General features: G+C 43.3%; 2 protein-coding genes across 2 annotated transcripts; one reads left to right on the top strand and one right to left on the bottom strand.

The window, feature by feature from the left end:
- Nucleotides 1-290: 290 nt before the first annotated feature.
- On the top strand, nucleotides 291-1,972 carry LOC311286110 (uncharacterized protein; the record flags this gene model as incomplete). Its single annotated transcript, XM_084402150.1, has 4 exons — nucleotides 291-694; nucleotides 1,193-1,265; nucleotides 1,388-1,436; nucleotides 1,538-1,972. The coding sequence occupies exons 2-4, from the start codon at nucleotides 1,246-1,248 to the stop codon at nucleotides 1,970-1,972; spliced, it is 504 nt and encodes a 167-aa protein (XP_084258276.1). The 5' UTR covers nucleotides 291-694; nucleotides 1,193-1,245.
- A 1,160-nt stretch (nucleotides 1,973-3,132) lies between these two features.
- On the bottom strand, nucleotides 3,133-13,153 carry LOC311286528 (uncharacterized protein; the record flags this gene model as incomplete). Its single annotated transcript, XM_084402736.1, has 6 exons — nucleotides 3,133-3,754; nucleotides 3,853-3,896; nucleotides 4,126-4,221; nucleotides 11,511-11,672; nucleotides 12,628-12,966; nucleotides 13,114-13,153. 6 exons carry the CDS (start codon nucleotides 13,151-13,153, stop codon nucleotides 3,281-3,283), a joined length of 1,155 nt encoding a protein of 384 aa, XP_084258862.1. The 3' UTR covers nucleotides 3,133-3,280.
- Nucleotides 13,154-13,459: the final 306 nt, after the last annotated feature.

Below are 13,459 nucleotides of genomic sequence, written 5' to 3'. Positions count from 1 at the left end.
ATACACAAACACACACACATACACACACACACACACACAGACAGACATGCACATACTATTATTTTTTTTAGGTATATACATAAACATGCAATACAGCCAAATTACTCCACGTCATTTATTTTTGTGGAAAGCCAGTGCAGGCCTGAGCGGCGGTCATATTTTGTACCGCGATGCGGTACATCTAGTTACTGTTAAAATACATTTTGTGGGTGTGACTTTTTATCTTACACTGTTAACCCTTTCAACCCCACAGGGAAATCCACACTACAAAGAGTAAAAGTAACATTGGCTGCGTTCCAAACCGCATACTTCCCTACTATTTAGTATGGGAAAAAGAGTAGGCGAGCGAAAAAGTATGTATGAATCCAAAAGAGTAGGCGAGAATTACCTGGGTGACATACTAATTATCGCGAGATTCGGACTTAAGTGCGTTCGAATATGCCTACTTTCCTACTATATAGTAGGCGAAAACAGTACGTGAAGGAAGCAGTACGTTCGAAACATCAGTATTCATAAAAGAGTAGGCGAGAAGTTCCCGGATGGCTTACTGCTTCCGGCCAGATTTTTGAGTGCTCAACCGATGGATACTCTTCTATCCCAGGAGGCCACGCGAGAGGATACGTCATAAAAAAGAAGAAGAAGGATAGGTCATACTCGAACGTGACGGAAAGGATGACGGACGAGACTCAAAAATGTGAGTATTACAAATCAAATGATCGCATGTGTTGAACTACTGTACAGTAAACTGTTGAATTGTTGAAGGTGTAAAGACGCTATATATTTGTGATTTTGCTGTAAATCACATTTTATTATGTATAGCCAACAGAGGAGCTCCAGTAAGGACACATACGTCTCCAAAGTGGATTTGCATACATTTTAAACCGTATAGCCTACATCTTAAATACAATTACTAAATGTCTATTTAATATTTAATATCCGGCAAGAAAATCTTCTATAAGAATTACTACGTCTAATAGATATGAGATAGACATCTGAGTGATGTATGTGTGCTATTATGCAGAACAAATCTATAAAGTAACTAAACATAAGTTATCTATTTTATTTGTCCATTACTGTTGATAAATTGAGGAACATTTATGTTGGATAAAAAGTTAAAACAACCTCAACATGTAAATGTAGTGTTGAGTTCATAAATCACAGAGGTAATGTGAATCTTGTCTGGATGTTACAGGGACAGATGAACAGATGTGTGTTTATCCCGTGGAGAGTGGCTCATGAAGCTGAATGCTGCCATCAAAGGCTTTGTGACATTACAGAAATGAATAAATAGTTAAATCTTAAGTTGTAGTTTATTTTAATTATTGTAATTTCAAGCAGAGCTATTACAGCACTTTTCTGATTCTTGATTTCTGTGCATTTGCTGCAGATCTTCTGTGGTGAAGCAGGACCTGCAAGGAAAGATGATGGCGGCATTTGTGAGAAAAAAAGCGTTTTTGTCTTCTAAATAATACTGAAATCAAATGACATTGTGCTGTTAAAATGACTGCTTTAGTGTTATGTTTGTGCATTTTTGTAGGATCTGAAATGTCAGCAGGCTGGTGTGAGCACTGAGGACGAGGAGCCCAGAGCTGAATCCTGGAGATGGTGCCATGGACGAGTCCCTCCATCACTCCACCTGCCCTTACGAGACCCTCCATCACTCCATCACTCCACCAGCCCTTACGAGACCCTCCATCACTCCACCAGCCCTTACAAGACCCACCATCACTCCACCTGCCCTTACGAGACCCTCCATCACTCCATCACTCCACCAGCCCTTACGAGACCCTCCATCACTCCATCACTCCACCAGCCCTTACGAGACCCTCCATCACTCCACCAGCCCTTACAAGACCCACCATCACTCCACCTGCCCTTATTGCCTCAGATTGTGAAGCACAACACATCACGCAACGACCTCCGGCACGAAGGCACGGCTCACCTCTGGCGGTCAGCTGATTCATCAGAATAAAGCCGCAGAATGGGAACCGCTGTGTTGAAAGACGGCAGAAGGATGAGGGGTTCAGCGCCTGTAGCCTACATACATGACTGTAGTTTGAATAAAGCTTTGTTTCATGTGTTGACTTGTATATGCATTTGTTTATTGTGTGATGGTGACTTTGATTCATTCTTTTACTAATTTATTACGGTAATATTTCTCATTGTTGTCAGTAAATAAAATACAATTATTTAATTAATGCTTTATTTATTGTTTGAATGAAAATGTAGATATGTTCACTATATACACATCTAGAGTGTATTCATGCATAGCTATTTCAAATGACATACATTACATTTTGTTTGTTTTATTGAATTATATCATTTTCAGTAAAAAGTAATATAATTAATTGGTCAGCACAAGTTGTTATCATTGTATGTTTTGGGTTGGGATAGCAATGCAATTCATTCTGGGGTAAAATAAATTTTTAATAATGATACTTAAATTTTTCGAGTATAAAATCAACAGTTTTCTCCAAAGGCAAATCTTCGCACAGCTGCCCTTTGTGCAGACATTACAAACGCTGAGGAAACCCGTTCTCGGTAGGGCTGTCCAGTTACTGATGTTATGAGGTATATATATATATATATATATGCATGTATATAATATATATATATATATATATATATATATATATATATATATATATATATATATCATGGGTTTGCAAACATAATATGAGATTTTATACACAGGAAAAAAGAACCTATAAGGTTGAATATCTTAATATATATTTTCTTAATTAACTATATAATACATTTAAAAAATGCATTTTTTTGTTATTTATAAGCCTGAGGGATGAAACGAGAGTTAAATTTAACAAGAAAAAGAGGAAAACAAAGCAGTAAGCCACTTTTGCTTATGGATGAAAATGTTTGGATATAAAATAAAGAAATTAACAACATATTCAAGAGATGACAATTTTGGGATTTCGTTATAAAAATAAAATATCGTTAAGGATAAAACGGTGGGTCACATTAGTAGGGTTAAATATAAGAACTTAAATCAACCCTAAATGTATCACAAAAAAAATGGGCAGCAGTTTCTTCAAAAAGACCACAAAATGAGCAAGTTTAATCAATATCAAGATATTTACAGATAGATGAATTAAACGTGTCGTTCAAATCTTTTACGTTGTTGCGCGTGTGATAACGCGTCGTAGGTCACATGATAACGTCAACATGGCAGATGTCCGGTTCTCATTCATACTCAACGAGATCTGGCTATAAAGTACCTACTCTTTTAGCGCTCGTTAAGTAAGTACTTATTGAAATTAAGTACCTACTCATTGAGTATGCGGTTTCGAACGCAGCCAGTGTTAGAAGAATCAGAGGGGTTTGTGGGTAATTGGGCAGTGGCATAAAAAGTGTCAGAAGAATCAGACGGGTTTGTGGGTAATTGGGCAGTGGCATAAAAAGTGTCAGAAGAATCAGAGGGGTTTGTGGGTAATTGGGCAGTGGCATAAACAGTGTCAGAAGAATCAGAGGGGTTTGTGGGTAATTGGGCAGTGGCATAAAAAGTGTCAGAAGAATCAGAGGGGTTTGTGGGTAATTGGGCAGTGGCATAAAAAGTGTCAGAAGAATCAGACGGGTTTGTGGGTAATTGGGCAGTGGCATAAAAAGTGTCAGAAGAATCAGAGGGGTTTGTGGGTAATTGGGCAGTGGCATAAACAGTGTCAGAAGAATCAGAGGGGTTTGTGGGTAATTGTTTGTGAGTGTCTTTAATCTCCTCATAATCGCAACCAGTGTGAGAAACCTGAGGAGAGACAGAGAAATTATTTACAGCTCTTAAGAATGTAAGGATGGAAGGCATTAGACATTAAATTAAACATTTTATACAGTAACTGGACTCACAACTTTATGTTTTCCTGGTCCAGTCTGAGATGACGAATCACCACCTGCCAAAAACAAGCGTCCTTTAATCAATGACATTAGTGTATATCACATTTCAACAATTGTGCCTTTTATAAATGTTCATCAAATATCAAATATCTCTTTTACTCATGTCTCGTTGCAGCCTATAGGTGGCGACGCAAAGTGGGAATCAATAAATCATGAAATCTGTCTGTTTTAATCTCAGTATAAATAAAGAGTTTCTGCTTCTAAAGAAGTTAAGAAGAGTTTTACCTTGAGACTGATACTTCTTACAGAGAAACAGGAATAAGAGTCCAGCGATGATCAGAACCAGAATAACCAGAACCAGAGGAACGATCAGAGAACAGCCTGAAAACACAGGAGAAATAATCTGAGAATATGATCAAATATCAGATCAGATAATAATGTTTGGAGTAGGATTGACCAGATCATGATACTGGATTTCAGGGTTGCCACGTCTGTGTTACAAAAAAAGCCCAATGGCCAGTCAGAAATAGCCCAAAAAGTATCCCAATGGCCATATCCCAAATATCAAGTGTGGGGACCACACTCTCTCACATATAGCTGCGTCACTTAGACGCGGAATACATCATACAGACAGGGCGGGGTACGGCCTGCACTGATGGGAAAAGAGGGGTCTTATATACTTTGCCCATATTATGTTTAATGCACGGTCGCTTAGTGAGCTGTGCTCAGTGGACGCAGTATTCTGAACCTGATAGCATCAGGCAGGCAATACTGGTCATTTAGACCGACAGCAGCCTGGCCTGCAAGGCGGGAACCTCTAGGTTGTAAAACCTAATAAATGTAGACGGGGAGGCCCAGCCTGCCGCCATACAAATATCTTGCAAGGTAATCCCACTTGACCAGGCCCACGATGAAGCCATGCTTCTCGTGGAGTGCACTCTGACACCCAACGGGCATTGCATGCCCTTGGAAGCGTATGCTAGCGCAATAGCATCAACTATCCATCTGGATAGGCTTTGTTTCGATGCGGCTAGTCCCTTAGAACGCCCGCTGAATGAAACAAAGAGCTGCTCTGTCTGCCTGAAAACAGACGAGCGAGACACATAAGCTCTTAATGCCCTGACTGGGCAAAGGAAGCTCGCGTCTGCCTCCTCATCAGAGACCGGTAGGGCTGACAGGGAAATGACCTGCGCCCTAAACGGTGTGTTGAGGGATTTAAGAACATAGCCGTGCCTAGGTTTGAGTATAACTCTTGAGTCATTAGGCCCAAACTCCATGCACGTCGCGCTCACCGAGAGCGCGTGTAAGTCCCCTATGCGCTTCACTGAAGCGATAGCCAGGAGAAACGCCGTCTTGAAAGACAGGTGTTTAAGATCAATCGTTTCCAACGGCTCGAATGGGCCCCCTTTCATGGCTTCCAGCACCGTAGAAAGGTCCCATACGGGAACTGAGGGAGGTCTGGGAGGATTCAGTCTCTTAGCTCCCTTGAGGAAGCGAATAACTAAATCGTTCCTTCCTATTGACTGACCAAGCGTTGTTCTTGAGAACGCTGCTATAGCCGCCACATATACTTTGAGCGTGGAAGGGGTCCTGCCCTTGTCCAACAGCTCTTGTAGGAAGGAGAGTACCTCCGCCACCCCGCAGTTTAGGGGTGACATTCCCCGAGCTGCGCACCAGCTGGAAAACACTGACCATTTCGAGGAGTAGAGGCGTCGCGTAGACGGAGCTCTAGCCTGCGTGATTGTGTTTAACCCTCTGGGGTCTGAGGTGTTTTTGGGGTCCTTGAGATGTTCTGACATGCCCTGACATTTGTGCTTTTTTCAGTTGCTTATAAACATAGTAATGGCAAAAAAAAATTACACACTATTTAGCACAAACAGGGCTACCATAATATGTGAGCAACAAGAATGTACATGTCTGCATTTTTGAGAGAATAATGTTTATGCGTGGTTATTGAAAAAACTAAAAACTAAAGTTTCTGAAATAAGACCACAAAACACACACTAAATATGTGCCAATAAGACTTTTGTCTAATGGATGTCATCGCCTAGTGTTTTTTCTTCAAAATTATGTGAAAATCACCCTGCCTAATCCTTCACATAACACAATACATTGATTTGAATTTTGCAAAGCACTTTCTGTTTGGAAAGGCCATATGCGGAGTGGGCGTCACAGATCATGCATATGTAGTGGTTCACACCTGAGGACCGCATACTTAATGAGCCATTCATTCAGGTGAGTCACTGAGCCACAAGAATGCAAGAGCAACAGTTGGAAGCATCTCAATTCTTTTTTATTTTTCCACATATTGTGCTTGCAATTTGGCCTATAATAGCCAAGGAAAACATGTAATTGTGCAGTTAATTCTCATACTGTATTTTCAGTTTTGGAATATTTATCTTCTCCCCAAATTTGTCACTAATAAAACACAATAAAAATTATTTAAAGAAAAGGCTTATACTTACCTTTTAATAGTTTGTTTACATCTACCTTGTAAATATTTAAATAAAAAACAATTCAAGTGTAATCTTTCTTTGTACAAACTAAAGTATACATTTTATCATACATATTTCAAAGTTAAGGATTTGATTGATTATTTGATTATTTTTGACAAAAAAATTGGCAAATAAAAGCTTATTTGAGGTGGCAGATATTTTACAGTAAAAATGTATAATCTATCCAAAACTAATCAACGAAATGTTGTCTTTCATATGTCTGTAACATAGGTCTTTCATTTTTATTATAAGGAATATAAATGCTAAAATGCTAAAAGGAATATAAACGAGAAAACACAGCCCCTCACAGGTTTGCGCCGTGGATTCCCGCGAGTCAGACGCGGATACTGTGTTTGTTTTAGGCTCGCGCAGTCTTCACTCGGACGCGCGCTTCAATCCGTTGTGGAGACTCTCTTTTCGTTCCAGTGAAATTACAAAACAAAATACACACACACACATGTCTCTGCCTGATATACAACCACTGATAAACATAATCTGATTTGACAAAAAAAAAAAAAACTATGAGTGCGGATTCAAACTCAGAACCTCTGACACACTAGGCAATTGTTCTACCACTAGACCACTTGAGTTCACGTATTTACTCACATGAAAACTCGGTGTTTACTCGGCGTGATCAATTCGCTCTTGAACATGCTGCCGTTCGTCTGAGTTACAATCTTCCTCTGAGGAAAAGCCAAGGTGAGTTATTCCTCGCTGTCCAGAATCATCTGAAGAGCGTCTTTACCGGAGAAACGCGCCATCCTCTCTAAACGCGATGAACTATCAGTGAATCTGATCTGATGAAACTTCGTGTTTTCAAGGCATTGATCGGGGGGCGGGTGCGAAGCATAGATCACCTAAACTATTTACCATGTCAATAGCGCCGGGGGCGGGGCGGCCTCAGTTCATTATAGAGATAATTAGGCAGAAGGAACGGTACCTCTCCTTGCTTTCAAACGGATTACATGAGTTGAAAACATTTGTTTTTTTTATTAATTACTTCATTTAAAAGAAGAGATTTCAAGCTTCATAAAGACATATATCACGTGCCTGTGTGAGAAGTATTCGCTGAGTTATGATTCATTTTCGGACGCGTTTCAGAATGGACTACACGGACAGAGAGAAGGCAGAACTCGCTCCGTGATTATTTTTCTTAATTTGGCGAAAAGCACAACACTTTGTTTTTATTGTGAGTATACAGAAAAATAATACACATTTAACAGAATCGATTGATGTATGAAACTCCTATGGAAAATCAAAGTCAACAGAGTATTTATGAGTTTCTTTTACACTGATAAAAAAAAAGCGAGCTGGTATCGCCGGCGATACCGCCGACCTCAGGGGGTTAACACTCCCTTTGGGAGGTCAGCGGGTACCCGTTGATGGCCCAAACGTGAAGGGACCACAGCTCTGGGTGAGGATGCCAAATCGAGCCGTAAGCCTGAGAGAGGAGATCTCTCCTCACCGGCACTGGCCACGGGACAGTGCTCGCTAGCTGCATCATAACTGGGAACCAAGGTTGGTTTTTCCAGAACGGCGCTACGAGCAGTACTGAGCATCCTTCTTCCCTGATTCGCTCTATCACCTGCGGCAGGAGAGAGACAGGGGGAAAAGCATAGAGCGGGCGGCGGGGCCATACATGAGCCAGCGCGTCCCTGCTCTTGGAGAAAAATTCCAGACAGTGAGCGTTTTCTTGAGACGCAAACAGGTCTACTTCCGCTCTGCCGAATTTCTTCCACAGCAGTTGGACTGTCTGTGGGTGTAGAGACCATTCGCCTGCCGGAACATTGTTCCTGGACAGTCTGTCTGGTCCTATGTTTAGGAGCCCTGGCACATGCGCCGCTCTCAGCGAGCGCAGGTTGCATTGAGCCCACACCAGGAGGCGTTCTGTTAGCCTGTACAGGTTTCGTGACCTGATGCCAAGAGACAGAGAGCTTTTTGCCCAATTGACTCTGAGACCCAGATTCTCGAGGTGATCGAGTAAAATGGTCCTGTGCTCTATGAGCTCCGAGTGAGATTGAGCTAAAATCAGCCAATCGTCCAAGTAGTTCAGTACTCGCATGCCCTGTAGTCTGAGGGGTGCGAGCGCTGCATCCATGCACATCGTAAATGTACGGGGTGCTAGGGATAAGCCGAACGGCAGGACTGTGTACTGATATGCCTGGCCCTCGAAGGCGAATCTCAAAAATCGCCTGTGACGTGACGCTATCTGTATTTGAAAATACGCGTCTTTCAGATCTATTGACACAAACTAATCTCCTCGGCGAATTTTCTGGTCTTGAGCATTCTGAACTGTCGCTTTGCAAGCACTTTGTTCAGTTGCCTTAGATCTAGTATGGATCTGAGACCCCCGTCTTTTTTCGGTACCAGGAAGTATCTGCTGTATAGCCCTCCTTCGCTTTGAGCTTGAGAAAGGGGCTCTATGGCCCCTTTGCTCAATAGTTTCACAATTTCGGCTCGAAGTAGATGTGCTACTTCTGTTTTTACCGTGGTTTCAACGCACGCCGTGTAGCGGCGAGGGCGTCGGCGAAACTGTAGCGAATAGCCTCTTTTTATTATGTCTAGCACCCACTTCGAAACCCCAGGAGCTTTTGCCCATGCAGAAATGCATGGATAGCTAGGGGTTGAATGCGAAGCGCGCTCTGTTCGGTCAGCGACAGAGAGGCTTCGGTGTGCATAAGCATCGCGCTCGTGACATTTGAGGCAGGGGGCGCGCTGATAACAGCCCGCGCTCGACCCTTCTGCGGCCGTCAACCGAGAGGGGGAGGGCTGGGCGATTCCCGTAGGAACTAACATGTCTGTGCGTGGATGTGGGCGCAGGATAGCGGGCACATTTGCAACACTGAGAGCATTGTCCGCTTGAGCAGAGCGAATGCATCTTGGTTTCGTTTTTACAGAAACCTTGGGACATGTAGAACGTAGTGTTTGCGGGCACTGGGCAGTGGGCACATTTTCTAAGTTTAATGCGCAATCGATCTGAGTCGATTTTATGTGCGCGAGCCCTGTGTGACGGGCTGTGCTTGTGTGTAGGAATGGGCACTGGGCAGTGGGCATTTTGTTTACACAAATAACACCATCGGCCGTGGCCGGGACACCAGAAAATACACTCTTTTTGGGATTTATCTGGGTAGCCGTGAAAACGGCATTTGTGTGCAGGCAAGTGGGCAGTGGGACCGGCTTGTTGACTGCAAAATACACTGGACCAGTCGCATTTTCTGGAACTGGACGAGCGATGAACTTTGGTGGAGGTCCGGCCGCAGCGGGACTTGAACACTGTCATTTTCCTAGGCGTGCTAGGACGACTTCGGAGCCTCAAGCTTCACCGCAATCCTAGGCCGTGGACCACGCGGCGCGGGGCGGCGGCTGGATGAGTGAGAGCGCGGTCTCGCGCTTTGGGCCTGTCGGCGCTGCGAAGTGGCAGCGGTGGGCGGAAGCTGAGGCTGTGAGCTCTGAGCAGACGGTTTCGCATGGCCTGCTGCAGAACCGGAGCGCTTCGGTAGGAAGTGCTTCATGGCCTGTGACGCTTTCTGCACCTCTGCGAATCTTTCCGCGAAATCCTTGACGGAAGATACAAAGAGGCCAGCGGGAGAAAGCGGAGCGTCGAGGAACGCGGCGCGCTCTGACTCAGACATCTCGGAGAGCGTTAGCCACAGATGTCTCTCAGTCACGGTGAGAGAGGCCATGCTCCGTCCTATGGCCTGTGCAGCAGACTTAGTAGCGCGGAGAGCGAGGTCTGTAGCACTTCTCAAGTCTGGCACGCAGATTGCATCGGGCCCTTTCTCGTCCAGCTTTCGGAGGAGATCGGCCTGGAAAATCTGCAGCGTTGCCATGGTGTGCAGCGCTGACGCAGCCTGCCCGGCGGCGGAGAAAGCGCGGCGGAGCAGGGATGACGTCGTGCGGCAAGCTTTAGAGGGTAGCGCCAGCTTAGCGCGCCGTCCAGCGGAGGGCGGGCATAAATGGGCTGCTATCGCCTCTTCGACCGGCGGCAGCGAATGGTAACCTCTGTTCTTTGCATCGTCAACGGCGGAGAATGCCAAAGAAACAGAAGGACGCATTCTAGCTGAGTAGGGGGCGCCCCAGGACTTAGCGACTTCTTCGTGAAGCTCAGGAAGAAAAGGCGCTGGTCTGGACGCAGGCGAAACGCGCTCCCCGGGCAGAAAATAGCCATCCAGCCGGTTGTGAGCAGGCTGCTCGGGCGTAGACCACTCAAGGCCGAGGCTCGCAGCGGCCTGTGCGAGTACGCATGAGCTCTGTCTCAATGCTCGCTCTTTTACCTGACGCAGCGCGGGCAGGAGGCGCGAGATCCTCAGAACTCGCCCAATCCTCACTGCCTGACGCCAGGAAGGCATCTTTAAAAAGACGCAAGCTCTTTTAGTAAGTGTGTGTCGCAGCGGCGAACACACACACAGCACAGAGTGTAAAGGATATGAGCGCCGGATAGCGCAGCGGGAAGGCGATTGAAGGCGGCGCGGCCAGCGACTTCAGTGACGACTCGTCCCGCTGAAAAGGCTTCCTCAGACGGCGCGGCTTCACTCCGGATCCAGCGATGCGTGTGCTTCGCTTGAAGGATGAAAAAAATCAGATATCAGCTGCCTGCGAGCCGTATTTATAGGCCTAGGCCACGCCCGTTTCGGCGGGACGTGACGCAGCAGGCACGAAGCACCCTCATTGGGTCTGACGTCACGCTAGGCCTCGCTCGATAGGCTGCTGCAGTTGCCGCAGAACAGCCAATAGGCGCGCGAGCCGTCTTGCCTTTGTCTGTATGCTGCCGCAACGCGTTTTGCATTATTCAAAATTAAGGATAATTTTTTGGCTTCAATATCTCGCGGAAAAAAGGATTTTCCCCTACCGTAAGATACTCTTACGCAGTACGAGAGACCTCTCGTAAGAGAACTACATGAGAGTCTCTATAGACTCCCGGCATCTGAGCCTCTGAGGACACCGTGGACACCGCTGTTTTCTTGATAGGCTACAAAGCACCAAAATGCAGATTCAACTCAGTATGCTAACTACAATGATTGAGTTATTATTCCTTTTTTAACTATTTATTATTGTGATATTATTTATTTATTTTAGAGTTGAAAATATAGCTTATTTTTATGTTTAATAATATATTTCAGCCTCCTCACAAGCTTTACCCATTGATCACATGTTTGTATTTCAGCACAAGATCACCTGCTGATGTGGAAACGCCTGTGAACGGTGAAGTTTTGACTGATGAGGAAGAAGAAGCAGATGATGAAGATGATGATGGTGGTGATGATGATGTTGTTGATGAAGATGATGATATTGTTGATGATGATATTGTTGGTGTTGACGATGGTGGTGGTGGTGTTCCTGGAAATATTTGTATATATATATATATATATATATATATATATATATATATATATAGATAGATAGATAGATAGATAGATAGATAGATAGATAGATAGATAGATAGATAGATAGATAATAATAATTGTAAAAATTCTATAGGATGTTGTTTTTTTTCACACACAGAACTTGACATCTCTTTTCTCATGATACATGTTACTCATGTCATTCACACATTTATTACCCAGAATTCATGTTTGCTGACACAGACACAGAACCGTGAGCTGTTAGTTTGAGTTTCCAGAACTGAAGCCTGTGGTTTCACACTGAATAATACAGTATAACAGAGTGACTGATGAGCGCTGTTAAACTGTAGTAAAAGTGTGGTAAAATGACTCACAGCAGTTCTAAAAGCTGCACTTCTACAGCGCTCAGATGACCACACCTGAACTAATGTTAAAAGCTGTAATACTGTGTCTGAATTACCACACTAATGTTGCAACATCCAACACTGCACTAATACGAGATTAACACACAGAACTAAAAACTGCGTTTACACATCCAAATCTCCAGGTCTTGCTTTAACATTCTGCAGTAGAATGAAGAAGAAGAAAAAAAAAAGTGGATGCTGACAGAGACACTGAACAGTAATGAGTATATTAATGTGAAATTAACAAATAACTATAACTGTATAACAGTATTAGAGTGGTCACATTTATAGAATGAAATGAAGAATAAATCAGTCACAAAAGAAGAATTTGTCATTTTGTTCTCAATATGAACACATATCCGTCACTTTGCTGCAGGATTTATGAATGCAAATCAAGATTATGAGTGTAAATCTTACATCAGGAGACACATTGTTATTGATTGCGTCTTTTATGAGTTTCACATGTGAACGTCAGTAATTACAGTCAGTGTTGAGTATCGTGAAGTTGTGGAGATCATCATGGGTTTGAGGGTCTCAGTTACTCACCTGTTAAAACCTTCAGTCTCACTTCAGTGTAGAAATCTATTCCATATTTATCAACTCCACACTGGTACGTCCCAGAATCCTCTTCTCTCAGATCTCTGATGGTCACAGTGAAGACTGCTGAACTTCTGTCGTCATACAGAGAGAATCTTTCAGCATTAAACCATTTATCTTTAATATCAGTCTTGATGATATCAGAGCACCATTCATCAATCTGTAGCGTATCTGGTCTCTTACCTCTGCAAAAATACTTTTTATTGTCTGTATATCCTTCATCATATCTGCATGTGATGTTGACTCCTCCTTCAGAATATCCTGTCACACTAATGAAGCTCACGACACCTACAACAAACCAGCATTAAAACACTTTAATTTACACAGAAATGAACTTTCTTCAACAGTCAATAGAACAACATGAACTGAAGTTAAAGACTCTCCTCATCAATTCTGTGCTGTTTTTCATGATTTACTCTGAGTTCAGATTCTTACCAGGAATCATCAGCAGAGTGAAAGTCCAGATGATCTTCATTCTTCTCTCTTATTAAATGATCTTCTCTGTTGTTAGTAGATTCAGTTCTTCTGAAGCTCTCGATGTGTGTTCAGAAGAGTTTTGAGTGTTTCTTTCCTGGTTACATGTTTAACATGAAGAGCTGAATGTGACAGAGACGCCCACTTCCCCTGAGAGAGAGAGAGAGAGAGAGAGAGAGAGAGAGAGAGAGAGAGAGAGAGAGAGAGAGAGAGAGACTTTCAGACTTTTAACAACTCTTTATTCACTTAGATTAATTAAAAAAAAAAAATATATATATATCTTCCCAAACAATAACAATAAATGAAC

The sequence above is a fragment of the Rutilus rutilus genome (genome assembly GCF_951802725.1).
Source record: "Rutilus rutilus genome assembly, chromosome: 2".
In the NCBI taxonomy this organism is placed as follows: domain Eukaryota; kingdom Metazoa; phylum Chordata; class Actinopteri; order Cypriniformes; family Leuciscidae; genus Rutilus; species Rutilus rutilus.
Note: the sequence above shows the minus strand (reverse complement) of the source record. Positions and strands in the feature narration are given on the sequence as shown.